The sequence below is a fragment of the Hyaena hyaena genome, unplaced genomic scaffold, assembly GCF_003009895.1.
Source record: "Hyaena hyaena isolate Hyena2069 unplaced genomic scaffold, ASM300989v1 scaffold_1178, whole genome shotgun sequence".
Classification (NCBI taxonomy): Eukaryota; Metazoa; Chordata; class Mammalia; order Carnivora; family Hyaenidae; genus Hyaena; species Hyaena hyaena.
The window spans coordinates 295,079-316,197 of NW_024081806.1; the positions used below are offsets into that span (position 1 = coordinate 295,079).

At 41.1% G+C, this 21,119-nt stretch overlaps 1 protein-coding gene across 1 annotated transcript in view; it reads left to right on the forward strand.

Annotated features, from left to right (window-relative positions):
- Nucleotides 1–21,119, forward strand: part of F8 (coagulation factor VIII) — a 124,719-nt gene that overhangs the window by 33,662 nt on the left and 69,938 nt on the right. The window contains exons 6-11 of the mRNA XM_039222671.1: nucleotides 4,478–4,546; nucleotides 9,613–9,729; nucleotides 12,713–12,934; nucleotides 15,118–15,376; nucleotides 15,655–15,826; nucleotides 20,835–20,928. Of these exons, the coding sequence (XP_039078602.1) occupies nucleotides 4,478–4,546; nucleotides 9,613–9,729; nucleotides 12,713–12,934; nucleotides 15,118–15,376; nucleotides 15,655–15,826; nucleotides 20,835–20,928 (933 nt within the window). The remainder of the gene's footprint in view (nucleotides 1–4,477; nucleotides 4,547–9,612; nucleotides 9,730–12,712; nucleotides 12,935–15,117; nucleotides 15,377–15,654; nucleotides 15,827–20,834; nucleotides 20,929–21,119) is intronic.

Below are 21,119 nucleotides of genomic sequence, written 5' to 3' on the forward strand. Positions count from 1 at the left end.
ATGAAACCCAACACCCAAAAAGCAAATCATCCAATTAAAAAATGGGACATGAAGAGACATTTTTTCAAAGAAGATATACAGATGGCCAACAGACACATGAAAAGATGCTCAACATTGCTTATCATCAGGGAAATATGAATCAAAACTACAATGAGATATTCCCCCACATCTGTCAGAACAGCTAAAATCAACAACACAAAAAGGTCGTGGGGAAACCAGAACCCTCTTGCACTGTTGGTGGGAATGCAAACTGTTGCATACAAGTCTGGAAAGCAGTGTGGAGGTTCTTCAAAAAATAAAATAGAACTACCCTGTGATCCAGCATTTACCCTACTAGGTATCTACCCAAAGAATACAAAAATACTACTTTGAAGAGATACACGCAACTCAATGTTTATAGCAGAATTATCAACAATAACCAAATTATGGAAAGACCCCAAATGTCCATCGACTAATGAATGGATAAAGAAGTGGTATATCCATTGGTATATACAATGGAATATTACTCAGCCATTAAAAAATGAAATCTTGCCATTTGCAATGACATGGATGGAACTAGAGTGTATTATGCTCAGTGAAATAAGTCAGAGAAAGACAAATATCCTATGATTTCATTCATACGTTAAATTTAAGAAACAAAACATAGGATCAATGGAGAAAACAGAGAAAGAAACCAAGAAACAGACTCTTAACCTTAGAAAACAGAATGAGAGTTACCATAGGGGAGGTAGGTGGGGGGATGGGTGAAATGGGTGATGGGTACTAAGGAGGGCACTTGTGATGAGCACTGGGTGATGTATGGAAGTGTTCAATCACTATATTGTACACCTGAAACTAGTATTACTCTGTATGTTGATTAACTGAAATTTAAATAAAAACTTTAAAAAATTTGTATTCTATATACTATCAATGAATAAATGGAAAACCAAAATTTAAGAAAGAATGTTTACAGTAGCTCCAAAAATTGAAAGCTTAGGTATAAATCTAACAAAACAAGTGCATTGTCCATATGAAAGCTACAAAGCGAAACAAATCAGAGAGACATACTGTGTTTGTGAACAGTGAAGCTCTTAGTTCTCCCAAGTCTGTAGATTTTCCGCAAGATTTTTGTGGCCACAGACATGATGATTCTTAAATTTATATGAAAAAGCAAAAGAACTAGATTAGCTAAAGTGATTTTGAAGAAAAAGGATAAATTTGGAGTAATAACTCTACTTGATTTTACAATTTACTACAAAGCTGCAGTAGTCATAACATGTCTTAGTAACTGGAACAGACCTGTAGATTAATGAAAGAGAATAAAAGTCCAGAAATAGATCCACACAAGTAAGCCCAACTGACTTGATGCAAAAACAGTTCAAAGGAGGAAGGACAGTCTTTTCAGCAAATAGTGTTAGACAATTGGATATCTGTGTGCAATGATCCTAGACCTAACTAGTTATACAAAGACTAACTCAAAATGAATTGTAGTTCTAAATGTAATATGTAAAACCACAACACTGTTAGGACACATAGCAGAATATCTTTCTGACTAGGGATAAGAGAAGGGTTCTGAGAAAACACCAAAAACAGTCCATAAAAGAAAAAATTGATAAATGTGATTTCATCAACATGGGTAACTTTTGCTTTTCTAATTTAAAAACACTGTTAAGAGAATGAAGAGACCAACTACAGACTGGGAGGAAATATTTACCAGTCTTATATCTGGAAGAGGACTCATATATATATTATTCACAACAGCCAAGATATTTTTATGTTTTATATATGTATTATATATGTATACAGATGTATTGTACATAAAACATTTTACTTTCTAAAATGTGTTCTCAAATCTCAACAATAAGAAAAAAAGCACTTCTTTAAATGGGCAAAAGATTTGAGTAGGTAGTTCATCAAGGAAGTGGCAAATAAATACTTGAAAGAATGCTCAATATCATTGGTCATTAGGGACATGCATATTAAAACCATAATGAAATACTGCTCCATACCTATTAGAATACCTAATGTGATAATTTAAAAATTAACTATGCTGGGGGCGCCGGGGTGGCTCAGTCGGTTGGGTGTCTGATTTCAGCTCAGGTCATGATCTCGCGGTTCGTGGGCTGACAGCCAGCTCAGAGCCTGGAGCCTGTTTCGGATTCTGTGTCTCCCTCTCTCTCTGACCCTCCCCTGCTCAAGCGGTCGGTCTCTCTCTCTCTCTCTCTCTCTCTCTCTGTCTCGGAAATAAATAAAAACATTTCAAAATTTTTTTAAAAATTAACTATGCTGTCAAGAATGCAAAGCAACAGGAAGTCTCATACATTGTTGGCGGGTATACACAATGACATAGCCACTCTGGAAACCAGTTTGGCAGTGTGATATTGTGATTTAAATAAAACCTGTATTTGGCTTTCATCTCCTTCCGGTAGACCTTCTAAAACCCTTGAGATTTCCTGTGATGAGAGCAGTAAAGATGTCTTTTGTTATGCTAGTGAGGTGAGTTTTGGACCACACACCTAAGGATGCGAACGGATTGCCAATAGAGTGGACCAAGTGACTAGAGGGCTGGAATTTTCAGTCTCCCCCCCTGACCCACCCCCGCCCCCAAGAGAGGAGAAAGGGGCTGAGTACTGAGCTCAGTCACCAAGAGCTAATCAATTGCGCCCATGTCATGAAGCCTCCATAAGAAACCACAAAGGACAGAGTTCAGAGAACTGCCAGGGTGGTGACCCCCAGGAGGTTTGGGGTGCGTGGCATGCCTGGAGAGGGCATGGGAGCTCTGCATCCTTTCCCCATACCTTGCCCCACACATCTCTTCCCTTTGGTTGTTTCTTAGTTACAACCTTTTTTAATAAACTGGCAATCTTAGGTAGCATGTTACTTATTAGAGTTCTGTGAGCTCCTCTAGCAAATTAATGGAACCCAAGAAGGGTGTTGTTGGAAATCCTGATCTATAGAGGTTGGTCAGAGGCAAGGGTGATGATTTGGACTTTCAATTGACATCTGACGTGTGGGTGCAGGGGAGTCCCATAGAACTGAGCCCTTAACCTGTGGGAATCTACACCACCACCAGGGGGCGAGTATCAGAATTAAGGTGAATTGCCAGATACCCAGCTGGTGTTACAGAATTGCTTGGTGGTAGGGAAACACCCATACACCCTGGGACTGATATCATAATTATAGGCAGTTTCTTATAAAGTTAAATATACATTTAATTTCCATTTCTGAGTATTTACTCTGGAGAAATAAAAACTTAGCATTTACATAAATCTATATATTGATGCTCAGAGCACCTTTATTTGCAATGGCCAAGAATGGCCAAGGAACTAAATGTCCTTTACCAAGTGACTGGTTAAACACACTGTGGTACATCCATATCATGCATACATCTCAAAGGCATTACCTCGAGTAATAAAGATAATCTCAAAAGGTTATACAGTGCATGATTCCACTTATAGGACAACCTCAAAAATACAAATATATTGCAATGGAGAACATATCAGTGGTTGCCAAGGCTATGACCGTACATATGACTGTCTCTGTACATGACTATATATGTGTCTATAACGGGACAGGAGGAGGGAGTTTTGAGGCCGGGACTATTCTGGGTCCTGATGGTTGGTAGCTGCATGAATCTATACCTGTGTTAAACACCAAAAGTAAACGTCAATTTCACTATTTGATAATTTTAAAAATAAAATAAAAAGAATTAAAATGTTTTAGACAGCTTTACCTATATTTTAATTTTGTACAGGTGAGTTATTTTCTTTGTCCAATCTAAGATTTACTTTCAAGTGTCAAGGGTATGAGGAAAAATGAAAATGTCATAAACAAAAATCTTCCTGTTTAAACCTGCAAAGAAAACTGCCCAATCAAATGAAGAAATATAATGCTATCAAAGACAACCAACAAATTCAATAATTAAAGCATCAAGCAAATTCACTTGTAACATTAACAAGTTTAAATATTGATATACATGGTGTTCATTTAAAGTGTGATTATAGGTGTTTAATATTGATAATTGTCATTGGTCATAATGCTTTGTGTATTTACAATTGCATACGTAAAAAAAGTAAAAGGCATAACAGAAATTAACTATATTAATTGCCTCTATGCACAATGTCTATGAAGAGCATTTATAGTTTTTGTAATTTTTCTTTTTCTCTTTTATGTTCTGGATACATGGATATTTATGAAATATTATATGGGCTTGTATTTTGTACGTCTCTTTAATTTCATTTTCTTAGTAGTTCATTTTTCTTCTGTTTTACAAAAGCACTGGTCTGCAACAAATTTGAAATGAAAAAAAAAAAAAAAGTGCTTTACCCCAAGTAGTTTTAGAAGAACCGGTACAGGAGGCCTGACATCAAGAAGCAATACTATGTCAAGTTACCGGGAGACCGGAGACAAAGCAGTAGATGAAGTGATGTCCCCTCTTAGTGTGACTTCCTGTTATTGGATTTGTAATAGAAGATAAATGTTCTCTCTTCTTTTTCAGGGAGTCTGGCTGAAGGAAGGACACAGCCCTTGCATGAATTTGTACTCCTGTTTGCAGTATTTGATGACGGTGAGTGAGCCATGATCTAAATCCTTGGCTCCTGAAACAAACCACATATATTTGTTTACTTTTAAAAAATTTTTTAATGTTTTATTTATTTTTTAAAACATGTTTAAGTGCTCTATTTGTTGTTTTTTGTTTGTTTAAATGTTTATTTATTTTTGAGACAGAGAGAGGCAGAGCACGAGCTGGGGAGGGGCAGAGAGAGAGGGAGACACAGAATCCGAAATAGGCTCCAGGCTCTGAGCTAGCTGTCAGCACAGAGCGCGATGCGGGGCTCAAATCCGCGGACTGTGAGATCATGACCTGAGCCGAAGTCGGACGCTTAGCTGAGTGAGCCACCCGGGTGCCCCTATATGAATTTAATCTGGTACTTGAGACTAAAGGCTGCTACTGTCCAGAGGAAGTGATTACAGAAGGATCATAAGCTACTGTTCGGGAATGAAGGAGATGGGGAGGAAACTGAATTTCAAGAAAACATACGACCTGAGTTCCATTAGGAGCTATCAGGGAAGAAGATGGAGGAGTCGAGTAACAGGCTGGCCGCTTCCCCCTCATTAAATCCATCAACAAAGACTTTTAGTTCTATTTTTAAATACCTCTTCTTATCCTTTTTAGAAAATTTTAGTAATTTTTTACTTTAAATTTTATTTTATTTTATTTTATTATTTTTTTTTAAATATTTTATTTACTTCTAGGAGAGAGGGAGAGAGAGAGAGAGACAGCGTGAGCAGGGGAGGGTCAGAGAGAGAGGGAGTCACAGACTGAAACAGGCTCCAGGCTCAGAGCTGGCAGTCAGCACAGAGCCGACGCGGGGCTCGAACCCACGAACCGCGAGATCATGACCTAAGCGAAAGTCGGACGCTTAACCGACTAAGCCACCCAGGCGCCCCTTTACTTTAAATTTTAAAACAACTTTAATTGAAGTATGGTTGGCATAAATTAGTTTCAGGTACCCAGCATGGCGACTCACCTGTACCCTTTGGGAAATGCTCACCAGGATGAGTTGCATTGCAGTGGTCTCGGCTATATTCCCTACGCTGCACTTGTCATCCCTGCGACCCACTTATTTCATAACTGGAAGTTTGTATCTCTTATCATCCTTCACCCACTTGCCCATTCCCGTACCGTCTTCTTTCAACCACCACTCTGTCCTCTGTGTCCGTGGATTGTTTCTGCTTTGTTTTGTTCTTTGGATTCTACGTAAAAGTGAAGCCACAGAGTATTTCTCTTTGTCTGACTTATTTCACTTAACATAAGCAAAATCCTCTCTAGATCCACCCATGTTGCTGCATAAAAGCAAGATCTCAATTTTTTATGGCCAAGTTTTATATACTTAGGTTTATGTGTGCGTGTACATATACATACACACATACACTTACATATGCATACGCATATATACGTACACACCACATCTTCTTTCTCCATTCACCTACGAACGCACACTGGAGAACATAGGGGTGCGTGTATCCCATCAAGTTAGTGTTTTTGTGTTCTTTGAGTGAACACCCAGAAGTGGAATTACTAGGTCCTAGGGGAGCTCTATTTTTCACTGGTTGAGGACGCTCCACACTGTTTTCCAGAGCAGCAGCACCAGTTTGTATTCCCACCAACAGTGTAACAGGGTTCCTTTGTCTTTACATCGTCACCAGCACTTGTTATTTCTTGTCTTTTTGATATCATTGTGGTTTTCATTTGCATTTCCCCGATGATTAGTAATTTTTTTAAATGTTTCATGTTTATTTTTGAGAGAGAGAGAGACAGAGCATGAGTGGGGGAGGGGCAGAGAGAGAGGGGGCCGCAGAATCCGCAGCAGGCTCCAGGCTCTGAGCTGTCAGCACAGAGCCTGACATGGGGCTCGAACCCACAAACTGTGAGATCATGACCTGAGCCAAAGTTGGACGCCTAACCGACTCAGCCACCCAGGCGCCCCCTTGATGATTAGTAATTTTAAGCATCTTGTCATGTGTCTTTTAAAGGAAATGTTCATAAAAATGCATATTTAAGGAGTACAACATGATTTGATACACAAAAGATAATCAAATGACTCCTACAGTCAAGGTAATCAGCTCATCCATCTCCTCACATAGTTCCCATTTTGTGTGTGTGATGAGTGCACCTGTCATCTACTCTCTTAGCATATTCTCAATGTGGTGATCATGCCTCTACATTAGGTCTCCGGAACATACTCATCTTAAAGCTGAATTTTTTGTAGCCTTTAGCCAGCATTTCCCCATTTTCCCCACCCTCTGCTCCTGGAAAGCAGCATTGGCCATCCTCTTCTAGGAATATACCTTCTCTTATCTTCCTTTCTTACTTTTAAATACTTTTGGCAACTTACTTAACCTTTCTGTGTCTCAATTTCCTTAAGGTTAAAATTGAAATAATAGTACTTTTTTCATAAGACAGTTGTGAGGATTAAGCAATGAAGTAACTTAGTAACTGGGACGCCTGGGGAGCTCAGTCGGCTAAGTGTCTGACTTCAGCTCAGGTCAGGATCTCACGGTTCATGGGTTCAAGCCCCGCATCGGGCTCTGTGCTGACAGCTGGGAGCCTGGAGCCTGTTTCAGTTCTGTGTCTCTCCCTCTCTCTGCCCCTCCCCCACTCTCGCTCTGTCTCTTAAAAATAAATAAACATTTGAAACTTTAAAAAAATAAAAGAACAGGGGCGCCTGGGTGGCTTAGTCGGTTAAGCGTCCGACTTTCGCTTAGGTCATGATCTCGCGGTTCGTGGGTTCGAGCCCCGCATCGGGCTCTGTGCTGACTGCCAGCTCAGAGCCTGGAGCCTGTTTCAGTCTGTGACTCCCTCTCTCTCTGACCCTCCCCTGTTCATGCTGTCTCTCTCTCTCTCCTAGAAATAAATAAAAATATTAAAAAAAATAAAATAAAAGAACATTGTGTGGCACAGAGTAGGTCCTCGGTAGTCTTGGAGCTTCTGCTGCCTCCTCCTCCCAATAAAACCAAGATACCACCGCCGCCACCAACATGATCAGCTCCACTCCCATCTTCTCCTCCTACATGCCTCTTCTGAACTAACTCGTCCCTCTGCCTTCTCCTGTCCCCTGACACTCCATTGTTGCTGATGACGTGTCTAGCCTGACCGGGCCCCTCTTCCTGCCTCACTGTGTGGGTGCTGGCCACACTGAACACATTTTGTATCGTGCTGCAACATGCCACATGCTTTCTTGCATCCAGACTCTTGTTTCTGCTGTGTCCTCTGCCTAGAAAACCTGTCTGCCCCTTCACACCAAGGGAAGATGTTCCTTTTCCCTCCAGTCTGGGTTAGATGCCTCTTTATATGTTTCCACAGGTCTTTTTAAAATGTTTATTTATTGTGAGAGACAGAGAGAGACAGAGAATGAGCAGGGGAGAGTTAGAGAGAGAGGGAGACACAGAATCCGAAGCAGGCTCCAGACTTCGAGCTGTCAACACACAGCCTGACACGGGGCTTGAACCCAGGGACCATGAGATCATGACCTGAGCCAAAGTCGGATGCTTAACCAACAAGCCACCCGGGCGCCCCTTCACAGTTGTGTTTTGTTGTTGTTGTTGGCATTGCTTTTAATGCATCGGCAAGTTTATTTACAAATGCAGTTGAACAGGAAGGCTTACTAGGTCCTGGAGGAAACTTTCGGTATACAAACCCTGATGATTTTGCATTAATAAAAAGCACCAGCTTTCTATTGGGAATTGCTTAGTGACAATTCTTGTCAATAAAATCGAGATCTCTTTATCAAGCAAATAAAATGTCACGTATGCTAAAAAAATGTTTTAAAGCACAATATTACATAGATAAAAAGAAGAATAAGAAAGCAAATTTGTGACTAGGTTTCAGAGAAATTTTCTATATGATTCTGCATTAATTTAGTATACATTACAATAAACAGAGCAAATACAACTATGTATTTATATTAGCTATTTCAAATAATGTTTCAGAACCTTTCTAAAAAAAAACAATAAAATAATCATCTTGAAAACACCACTAGAAAGTCAAAGAAGTTTCCTCCTTATCACACTAATTCATCATTGCCTACTTCTTTGATTTTATATATCCCTTTTCCTTCAAATAATGTGAAATTTCTTCTCTCTGCTTTTGTAATAGCCTGTTCTCATCTCTATGACATTACTCTTCCTTGTAGTGGCACCTTCTGTGGTTAGGTGAAATTGTAAGCACCTTCAAGGCAGTGACTGTCTTCTCTGTCCTCAGTGCCTGGCACTCAGAAGTACTCAGTAAATATGCTTGGATGAATGAAGAAATTAGTAGATGAACAGATACATGAACTTATGAGACTTCCCCCAAAAGTGCTTCAGAAAGTTTCAGTATTAGCTGCTAGTCCTTCACATGAAGGGGCAACTTCAGGGAGATGGCTGCCCCCTGGTAATGTTTCCAGTGCTGTCACTCTTATTAATTTCCGAGGGGGGGTGGGGAAGCTTTCAGGTTCTTGGGCTTTCATTATACAATCTGAATGAAGCAATTAGGACAAGGACAGGGACTGAGAGCCCTTTTCTAAGACGATTTTCATCTTCTTTTTTTAAATTTTTAATGTTTATTTTTGAGAGAAAAAGAGAGCACAAGCAGGGGAGGGGCACAGAGTGGGGGAGGCACAGAATCCGAAGCAGGCTCCAGGCTCTGAGCTGTCAGCACAGAGCCCGACGCGGGGCTCAAACCCACGAACCATGAGATCATGACCTGAGCCGAAGCCAGAGCTTAACCAACTGAGCCCCCCAGGCGCCCCCATTTACTCCCTTTCAAACACATCAGTGAATGAATAGAGTGAAATCCTCACGGCACAAAGTAACCGATATCTCCCTTCTCTTAGTTAATACGTGTGTCATCCCTCCCCATCTACTCTCAGGGACAAACATAGGGAGAGACAATCAATTGAGCAAGAAATGTCTTTTAGTAATTGTCTTCTCCTTTTTCTTACTGATGGTCCACTGTGCTGACAGAAATACTTAAGGTGTGAGCAGGCCTTGCCCCATGCGGGGGAGGGAAGGAGAAAGGGACGTTCATGAGACAGATGGTCCCTGATACAGACACTGAGCTGGACTTGTATTTGCCTCCTGTCTCCTCAGGGAAAAGCTGGCATTCAGAGGCAAATGAGTCCTCGGCACAGGCTCTGGGTCCTGCATCTGCTCAGGCCCGGCATGAAGTGCACACGGTCAATGGCTATGTAAACAGGTCTCTGCCAGGTATGTACATCCGTGCTCGAGAATCCTCAGGGTCTTCCGTACTCACCACCACAGCTCTCTCCTCTGGCTCCCCTTCGACAGCTCCATACCCCCAGAGGAAAGCTCACTGAATTCTGGCCCCTGGTGGGGTCTTACACTGAAGTGGCTGATTCTTTTTCCAGCCACCTCAAAATGAAGGTCTGCCCATGTACACATAGCTCACAGATTTCTCTTTCCTTTTGTTTAAATGTAGAGGGGACCAAGGATGAACAAATATTTCAGGAAAGCCTGAAATGTGAAAGGGATATGCAGAGGTAAACAAAATAATAGTCCCAGAAGGAAAAGAGATCATCCTTAGAACAGAACAAAATTTGTCAAAAGGTCTACTTAGTATTTTCATAAAGATTAAAAAAGATATTGCATCAATAAAGTAATAATGGGATTTTATGAAAAAGAAATCATCAAATAAGAGTATGCTCACAAAAATTAGGAATATACACAATACAAACTCAATAGATGGTAGTTAGAATAGAGAAAATCTCCCAGAAATGAAAACAAAAAGAGATTTTTTAAACCAGATTTTAAAAATCCAAGAAATGATAGATGAAAATATTTGAGTCTTCATATTAAAATTTCCCAGTAGCTGGCACAAAAACAGACACATAGACCAATGGAATAGAATAGAGAACTCAGAATTGGATCCACAAATGTACGGCCAGCTAATCTTTGACAAAGCGGGAAAGAGTATCCAATGGAAAAAAGACAGCCTCTTTAACAGATGGTGCTGGGAGATCTGGACAGCAACGTGCAGAAGAATGAAACTAGATCGCTTTCTCACACCATACACAAAACTAAACTCAAAATGGATCAAGGATCTGAACGTGAGACAGGAAACCATCAAAACCCTAGAGGAGAAAGCAGGAAACAACCTCCTTGACCTCAACCGCAGCCATTTCTTACTTGACACATCCACAAAGGCAAGGGAATCAAGAGCAAAAATGAACTACTGGACCTCATCAAGATCAAAAGCTTCTGCACGGCAAGGAAACAATCCATAAAACTAATAGGCAACCGACAGAATGGGAAAAGATAGTTGCAAATGACATATCAGATAAAGGGCTAGTATCCAAAATCTATAAGGAACTCACCAAACTCCACACCCGAAAAATGAATAATCTAGTGAAGAAATGGGCAGAAGACATGAACAGATACTTCTCCAAAGAGGACATCCAGATGGCCAACAGACACATGAAACGATGCTCAGCGTCCCTCCTCATCAGGGAAACACAAATCAAAACCACACTGAGTACCACCTCACGCCGGTCAGAGTGGCTAAAATGAACAAATCAGAGGAGTCTAGAAGCTGGCGAGGATGTGGAGAAACGGGCACCCTCCTACACTGTTGGTGGGAATGCAAACTGGTGCAGCCCCTCTGGAAAACAGTGTGGAGGTTCCTCAAAGAATTAACAATAGAACTCCCCTATGACCCAGCAATAGCACTGCTAGGAATTTACCCAAGGGATCCAGGAGTGCTGATGCATAGGGGGCACACATACCCCAATGTTCATAGCAGCACTCTCAACAATAGCCAAAACACGGAAAGAGCCTAAGTGTCCATCAACTGACGAATGGATCAAGAAGATGTGGTTTATCTATAGAATGGAATACTACATGACAATGAGGAGGAATAACATCTGGCCATGTGTAGCAACATGGATGGAACTTGAGGGTGTTATGCTGAGCGAAATAAGTCAGGCAGAGAAAGACAAATATCAGATGTTTGCACGTATAGGAGGATTAGGAGGAACTTAACGGAGGACCGTGGGTGAGAAGAAGGGGGAAAATAGTGGGGGAGAGGGAGAGAGGCAAACCATGAGAGACTCTTGAATGCCGAAAACAAACTGAGGGCAGATGGGGGTGGGGGGGAAGGGGGGTGATGGGCATGGAGGAGGGCACTTGTGGGGATGAGCACTGGGTGTTATATGGAAACCAACTTGACAATAAACTATTTAAGAAAAAAACCTCAACACCAAAAAATAAAATAAAATAAAATTTCCCCGTAGCATAAATTTAAAAAAACCCCCACAAAAATTATGATTGTAGAATTTCAGAGAACAAAGAGAAGATGTTTAAGCTTCCCTCGGGAGAAACAGGTCACATACAAAGGCAGGAAACTTCAATTGGCAATACCATTCAGCTAGGCCTTCCTAGAGTTTGGATGTGACACAGAGACAAGAGAAAATGGTAGCTAGCTTGGATTAAGATGGTGGGGGTAGTAATGATGGTGAAAAGTATATATATTTGAAAGCTTCAGGAGCCAAAATAGGAGAAAACTGTGCCCTAGTAGTTAACAGTGTGAGGTCTAAGCACACAGCTGCTTGGGTTCCGATCTGAGCAAGGTGATTAACCTCTCCGGGCATCGTTTTCCTGTCCTGATAACAATAGTTTCTACAGTCATGTGGTTGCTGGAGGGAGCGAATGAGCTAAAACTTGTAAGCTACTTTGGACAGTGCTTGATATAAAACAAGTGCTCAGTAGATATTACTATTATTAATTACATCGTCATAATTGGTATCAGCTTGGATGTGAGAAGTGAGAATGGTGAGAAGAATAATGTTGATATCATTCAAGGAAAAAATATTGATCAGTAAGAGAATAAGGGCTGGGGATGAGTCCTAGGTGATCTGTCATTTACTGAGGGGTCAGGAAAGGTCACAGAAGGAGCTATCTGAACAAGGGAACAAAGCCCAGAAAGGTGTTGGCACAGAGATCGAGGGAGGAAGAGAATTTCAATACAGAATGGTCAACAGGTACAGGTGACTGAAAACGGTCTGTTGGATTTAGTAAGAGCTGTTGGTTCGGCAGTACCCCAACATCCTTGGAAAGTTTCAATCCAACTCGGTAGTAAGATTTGAAGGTCACTTTGTCCATCCTATCCTAGACAGTGTTTTCCATTTCAAATTCTCTCCTTGCTGACCATAACCATCTTATTCCTACTTTATAGGCCTGACTGGATGCCACAAGAAATCAGTCTATTGGCATGTGATTGGAATGGGCACCACCCCGAAAGTGCACTCGATTTTTCTTGAAGGTCACACATTTCTCGTGAGAAACCATCGCCAGGCCTCCTTGGAGATCTCATCGATAAGTTTCCTTACTGCTCAGACATTTTTCATGGACCTTGGCCAGTTTCTACTGTTTTGTCACATCTCTTCCCACCAGCATGGTAATATCTGTTGATCTTAAAAATGAGTGTTAAACATATTCAGCTCTTCTTTTACTGTCCACTGTCCTGTATAATATTATGTTAGAACTCAACCGAGATTCCCTAGCTGCCAGTTTTCAGGGTGAAGATTTCACCTTGAACGTAAGAGGGCTTCAGTGTCGGTAGTACTGGTGAATTTGTAGTCCTAATGGCTCTAGCAGAGGGAGGGAGATGTTTTAGGGATGATTGCCATGGGGAAAGTGAGGAGAACAGTATGTCATTCGTTTCCCAGCCTGATCCCACTAACTAGGCTTCAATACTACGGAGAGAAAGAGATTGCAGGTCCGAGCTGAAGAGACGTTTTAGGAGTTAGCGGAGTAAGTACACAGGATGGCAGATGGGGGTGGGACAATCACGTTATATGACTTTTCACAGGCTGTAGCTACAAATGAGGTCACATCAACAACAACAACAATCTGCCATCCTGTGTACTTACTCCGCTAACTCCTAAACGCGCATCAAGGTAACATCCCTCCTTGCCTGGTGCCCTCTTGTGGCCACTGAGGGCTGTTGGCGAAGCATGTGGAGGAGGCCTCGCCTTACACGTCCGACAGCACTCAGCACTCGGCACTCCTTTGCTCCTATCACTCTGTGTTAACACTCTCTTCAGATTCTTCCTTTGCCTTGGAGAAGAGATCGGATCTTGCCACGTGTCCACTATTTTCCCCTTCTGTTCAGCGAGCGGCCTTGTTTATTATGACGAATAGGGACCCCTTTTCCTCATCCGTTACATCATGTTTAGGGGACTTTTCATAAGATATTAGGGGACAAAGGATATCGTACTGGGCACATAGCAGGAACAGGCCATTTATTTGCATTCAGGTTGGTCACTATCTAGTTTGAGGGGTTTATGTTTTGTTTTATTATTTTGACTTCTTTCTGCTGATTTTAATCCATATTTTTCAGAAAAATGCTTTGTCTTGTTGGACCGCAGATAAAACTTTTCATTTTTAGACCTAGAATAAATGTTTCAAGCCACATTAACTAGTTTAAAGACTAGTTGTTCACCGCTCTGGAACCCTTATAAACTGGATAGGAATTATTATCATCCACATTTTGTAGAGCCGAACATGAGATTGCTGTAGGGCTCACAGCTAGTCACAGGCAGACTTGGTCTTAAAATATATAACATATTTCCTTCCCTCTAAGTTGTACCTTTTCATGTTTTTATGAACTCAGAATGTGTCTTGAAATTTATATCTACACTGACATTTTCCCTGATAAACATATTAAATCGGTGGTTTGTATCATTATTCAGTGGAGTACATCTAGAAATCATAGGTAGGGGCACCTGAGGGGCTGAGTTGGTTTAAGCGTCCGACTTCAGCTGAGGTCATGATCTCGTAGTTCGTGAGTTTGAGCCCTGCATTGGGCTCTGTGCTGACAGCTCAGAGCCTGGAGCCTGCTTTGGAGTCTGTGTGTGTGTGTCTCTCTCTCTAACCCTCCCCAACTTGTGCTCTCTGTCTCTCAAAAATGAATAAATGTTAAAAAAATTTTTTTAATTTTTTTTAATGTTTTTTTTTATTTCTAGGGGGGAGAGAGAGAGAGAGAGACAGCGTGAGCAGGGGAGGGTCAGAGAGACAGGGAGTCACAGACTGAAACAGGCTCCAGGCTCTGAGCTGGCAGTCAGCACAGAGCCCGACGCGGGGCTCGAACCCACGAACCGCGAGATCATGACCTCAGCGAAAGTCGGACGCTTAACCGACTAAGCCACCCAGGCGCCCCTAAAAAAATTTTTTTTAAAGAAACCATGGGTGTCTGGAGGAGTGGGGAGTTGGTCTGACCTAGGCATCCAGATGCTGAAAATATGCAGTTTGTCAAGCCTGCTTGTTTATCATTTGAGAGTTGGGGAGTGATAGTCTCAGCCAGTTCCACGAGGGAAATACTCATATATAGTATGAGAGCAAATGAGTGAGTCTTGAAAAAGGAATAAAACGTAGATTGGAGGAGAGTCAGCCCAAAGGGAAACAGTGAGCGCAAAGATCGTCTAGGAAGAAAGCAGCAAGTAACAGCTAAGGGGGCGGTAATCCCTGTAGGAGAGTGGCAAGGAAGGGTATTGGTGTGGAGAAGGGAACACTTAGGAGAGGGTCTTGAAAGCCAGAGTCTTGTAGGAATCTGACATTGTTTGTTTTGTCTGGCTCCAGCTGGAATGGAAGCTTATGTCAAAGTAGATAGCTGCCCAGAGGAACCCCAGCTACGGATGAAAAATAACGAAGAGGAAGATTATGATGATGATCATTATGATTCTGACATGGACATGATTAGGTTTGATGGCGACAGCTCTTCTCCCTTTCTTCAAATCCGCTCAGTTGCCAAGAAGCATCCTAAAACTTGGATCCACTATATTGCCGCTGAAGAGGAGGACTGGGACTATGCCCCATCGGCCCCCACCTCCAGCGAGACGTAAGCACCTTTGACTTTTGGTATGAACTCTTCCTCATTTTCAAAAGTGCATCCCAATTATTCAAAACAGCAAACCCTCAAGCCATGGTCGGTGTTAAGTACAGGTATGGAATCAAATCATATAGCCTTATTCACATAGCTAAGCATCAGGGATACTTGTGTTTTTCTCCCTCCTTCCCTCGATTAAATCATACCGGTGTTTTAATGCTGGATTTTAGCCACCTGTCTCTACGTGGAATTCTGCATCCCAACCTCTCATCTATTTGTGTCTCATGCAGAAGTTATAAACATCTGTATTTGAACAATGGTCCTCAGCGGATTGGTAGGAAGTACAAAAAAGTCCGATTTATGGCATACACAGATGAAACCTTTAAGACTCGTAAAGTTGTTCAGTATGAATCAGGAATCCTGGGACCTTTACTTTATGGAGAAGTTGGAGACACACTGTTGGTAAGTGGAGGAGGGGACATAAGGTTGGGTCAGAAAACAAAGTCTGGAGAAGGTTGAGTATCTAAAAGCTTCATAATTCAGCTGTGTCTCCAATGGATATGATCTTCCAAAAATTATAAATGTTATACAGATAAATGTGGATTCTAAGTTTAAAAAATATGAGCATATAGGGGTGCCCGGGTGGCCCAGTCAGTTAAGTGTCTAACTCTCTATTTCATCTCAGGTCATGAGCTCACAGTTCATGGGACTGACCCTCACATCAGGCTCTCTCCCTCTGTCTCTGCCCCTCTCTGACTCATGTGCTCGTTCCTTTTCTCTCTCTCTCTCTCTCTCAAAATAAATAAGCTTTAAAAAAATAAAGACGTTTGAAAAGAAAATATGGGTATATAGAATACAAATTTAAGGCCACCCATTAAACCTGTCACCCCTTTGAAATACTCATTATGTAGTCTTTGATTTACATCCTTATATAAATTTTTCCACTAATTATATAGCACAGGGATCAGCAGACTGTGAGCCAAATTTGGTTCATAGTGGTTTTGGACAGCCTAAGAACTTAGCAAGGTTTTCCCTTTTTAAAAAGTTGTAAAGAAAAGAATGATAATAAGACAAACATGTAACATAGACTAGATATGGCTCATAAAGCCTAGAGCATTTACTGTCTGGCACATTCCAGAAAATGTTTGCTGACCCTAGATATAGAGTATTAAGAATGCCTATGCTGCAAAGAAGGGAATATTCAATAAGCAGTGGTTTAAAAACATAGGGTTTTTATGGTTGCTTGTGTCAACTAAGTGGCTCAAAAATGTCATGGGGGCACCTAGGTGGCTCAGTCAGTTGAGCGGCTCACTTCAGCTCAGGTATGATCTCACAGCTCAAAGGCCCATGAGTTCGAGCCCCACATTGGGCTCTGTGCTGACAGCTCAGAACCTGGAGCCTGCTTCTGATTCTGTGTCTCCCTCTCTCTCTCTCTCTCTCTCTCTCTCTCTCTCTCTGCCCCTCCCCTGCTCAGGCTCTGTCTCTCTCTCTCTAAATGAAATAAACATTAAAACAAAACTTTTTTTAAAAATGTCATGAAGGATGCTGATCAGTCTATATGGAACGTTGAGCAGAACACCACATACTCATTCCCAGTGTCAGAGGAAGACTCAAACTGCACTAGGGAAGCACTAGGAACAGAGCGCAAGCACTTCTGCCCACAGCGTCCCGGTGTTGGAGTCACCAAGAAAACATGAGGCAGTGGAGCACGGGGTGGAATGATGTTTCTGTTCACAAAGAGAAGAGACGGCAAGGCCGGCTCCCAATAGCGTGCACGCAGCTAGCATAGCGAGCTTGGCCCGTGTGCACCCCTCCTGTGCTGTGGCAGAAGGGTCCCAGCTCCTCCCCACAGCGCCTGAAATATGGAAAGCAGCACAAAGGAGCACCCACTGAGACTGACACAGCAGAGGACACTCCCACACAGGGTGACAAGCCTGCCGGAGGCTACGTGGGCTCTTTATCTCCTGGTAAGGAGGTGTCCCAGGCCCAAGGCCCATTCTTACGTGGCCGAGTGGGGGTCCAAAGACTGTGCTCACGAGACCGACCTTCCCAATGTGGAGTTTTGTTAGATATTGCCAGACTGCCTTGGGCGGTTCTGTACCAATTTAGAACCTTACCAAGAGTGTACGGGTACCCTTCCCCCACACTGTCGACAGGATAGATTATAAGCCTTCAGATTCCGTTCCATTTCCCTGGTTAGTAGTGAAATGGCATATTGTTTCATGTTCCTTGACTATTTATGTGACACCCTCTGTGAATTGCCTAAAAGTTTGTCCAGTTTTCCATTAGGAATTGCTTACATATTTGTAAAAGGCTGTATGCATTGTGGATATTGGCGTGTTGTTATTTTCAAATAGTTTTCTCAGTCTGCCACTTGTACCTTTGTCCTACAAAGATTTTTAGCCTTTATACAGTCAAGATCTTTTATCAATGTTTTTATTTCTATTTTTCTGGGTATTTTTCATTTATGTTTTCTGCCTTGGAATGGCTTCATCACCCTCAAGAAATTATATAGTCTATTTTATTCTCTTACTTTTATTGTTTTTTTCTATTATAGTTTATTGTCAAGTTGGTTTCCATATAACACCCAATGCTCATCCCCACAAGTGCCCACCTCCATGCCCATCACCCCCTTCCCCTCCCCCCCACCCCCAACAGCCCTCGGTTTGTTCTCAGCATTCAAGAGTCTCTCATGGTTTGCCTCCCTCCCTCTCCCCAACTATTTTTCCCCTTCTTCTCCCCCTTGTTCCTCCGTTAAGTTCCTCCTAATCCTCCTATATGTGCAATATAGTTTTATTTTTACAATAAGGATTTTAATTGCTCTGGAAGTTGCTCTTGGATGTAGTGCATGGTATCAAGTAAGGATTTCCCTAAATGACAGCTAATTGTCCCAATCAATCCTTTCTTCAGTAATCTAAAAATGCCTTCTTTATCATATACTAAATTGCTAAAATCTGTTTTCTTTCATTGACCTGTTACCATACTGTTTTGATGACCGCCACCTTGTCCTGTGTTTTGATACTTATACAGCAAGTCTTCTTTCATTGAACTTCTTCAACATTTTAATTAGCTATTCTCATACAATTTTTCTTCATAAGCTTTATTTACCTATTTTTAAGTATCCAGTAAAAATAATTCAAAAGGCAAAAATGGATACAATGAAGGGCAAATTTTCCTCTCTCCCAGACTTCTAATCCCATCATCTGATAGGCAATCATTACTGTCAGTTTTAATATTCCCTTCCAGAGATAGTGTATAAATAGATAAGTGTTTATGTTTATATTTTAAACAGAAACAAGAGTGCTATATAATGGTTCTGTACCTTGATTTTTTTATTTAATAGTATATCTTGAATATCATTTCATATCAACCTCATTTTTTGATTTATATAAGTTATGCTCTGGACAGCTTGCTGAATCCTATTAAGTTGTTCTATTAATGTAAGAATCTGAGGATTATTTTTTGCTTTTCATGCGAAAAATTTCAAACATGCCTAGAGGTAGAATAGTAAAATAAACTTCTTTGAACCCATCACTCAGCTTCATCAGTTATTGACAAACAGCTAATCTTTTATTTATAAACCAGCTAGGCCTAACGGACATCCGTAGAACAGTCCACCCAGCTCCAGTAGAATATACATTCTTCTCAAGTGCACCTGAAACATTCTCCAGGATAGATCATACATTATGCCACAGAGCAAGTCTTAAAATTTTAAAGAAAACTATAATCCAATGTCCTTCGGGAAAATAGATGCAAAAATCTTCCACAACACATTAGTTTACCAAATCTAGCAACATTTTAAAAGGTATATACCATGGTCAAGTTAGATTTATCCCCGGAATGCAATGTTGGTTCAACATATGAATATTAAGGTAATACACCTTAGTAACTGAATAAAGAACAAAAAGCCCATGATCATATAGTAGGTGGGAAAAAAAACCAGTTTGACAAATCCCCTATCCATTCATAATGAAAAGAAAAGCTGTCAGTGAACTAGCAACAGAAGGCAAGGTTCTTAACTTGATGAAGAACATCGAAGAAAATTTGTTATATGGTGGAAGATTGTTTTCCCCCTGAGATTGGGAAAAAAATAAGAGTCTACTCTTGTCACTTCTATTTCATATTGTATTGGAAGCCAATGCAGTAAGCCAGAAAACAAACCAAAAACAATCCAACAACCAAAACACAAAAACAGGAATTAGAGGCATTTGCATTAGAAAGGAAGAACTAATACTGTCTTTATTTGCAGATGACAGATTAATACAGATCTAAAGAAAACCTACAGTCACCATCATACCTGGTGGTGAAACTCAGAAATCCTTCTGTTAAAGATCAGGATAAAACACTATTTGACTTTTTACTAGAAACCCTATGTTTTTTACAAAACTATTTTTACAAATAGACTCTCTCTATGTGACATTTTACTAGAAGACCTAGCCAAGGTTCGTAGGATAAAAAAATAAAATTTTCAGATTGGAAAGAAAGAAAATGTATTATGTGAAGATTAAGTAAATAGATGACACTTGGTGGGAGCAAGATTTCTCAAAAGTGAATAAATCATGTGATACTGGATTCGAGTTGGAGACATCAGTATGAAGTCATAATATAGTAAGAAAGTACTCAAAGAAATAAAAGGATGGAACGATGTCAAAGGAATACGGGGACACCTGGGTTGGGGGTGCTGGTAGCCTGTACTTTGCCCTCAGCTTGCCCCACGCTCCCCCGTCAATAGGCTAGCTACGCAGTTTGAGTGCTCATTTGAGATTTGTGATCATAAATTTTAAAAGGCTGGTTGCAGAACTGTGTGATTTTTCTTCTACATCATTCTGCTGCTCAAGTGTAGACAAGGAATAGGCCATTTAATGGGTTTTACCAAATGAGTAGGTTTTAAGACAAGAATGCAGGTGGAAAGGTTTTTGTTTTTTGTGTTTTTTTTTTTTTTTTTTAATCCTCATTTCATACCCAACCTCAGATCTGGAGACCCGGTCGCTGTCTTCACTGTCTTAACTGCTGCTTCCACATTACTGCTCTTCCATCCTTTCTCCCTCGTAAAGCCCATGCCATCAGATGGTGCTGTACTCAGCTGGCCTCCTCCTCATCCCTGCACGGTCAGTGAAGATTTTATCCCCGGAGGCACTGTTTTCCTCTCCACTGTTGGGGAACTTAGTGCCCAAGTGGTGGGAAAAGGCTGAGAGGACGGGGGTGTCCTCAGCAGACATTCAAATTTCAATTAGTTTGAGACGGTGCAAAGAAGACTTCCTGAGCAATTCAAAGAACTTTAAAGAGATGGAAAAGGGCCTTTAGTGAAAAACTATCTGAGCAGTTATATAGAAAGAAAAATATTTTGAGCTTTTCTGGGCTCAAACCTCTACAATATGGGCAGAAGGCAGCTTTCGTCTTCTGGAGATGGGCCACACTGGTTGAATCTGCCATTTTAGGACTTGGTCTTCTATTTCACTTTTACTTGCAGATTATATTTAAAAATCAAGCAAGCCGACCATATAATATCTACCCTCATGGAATCACTGACGTCAGTCCTTTGCACTCAGGGAGACTGCCTAAAGGTAAGTGTCACCTCAGTAGTCTAAGTTCGCTTACCTGTAGGTACAGATGAGGTCGCAGCCTCAGTAGCACTGACATGTATGATGCAGACACATCTGTCACCCCACTCTCCTGGATGCTATAATTTCCACACAGATCACATCCATAGACTTTCCAGTACACATAAGAAAATGCTATATTTTTTTGTTTTAAA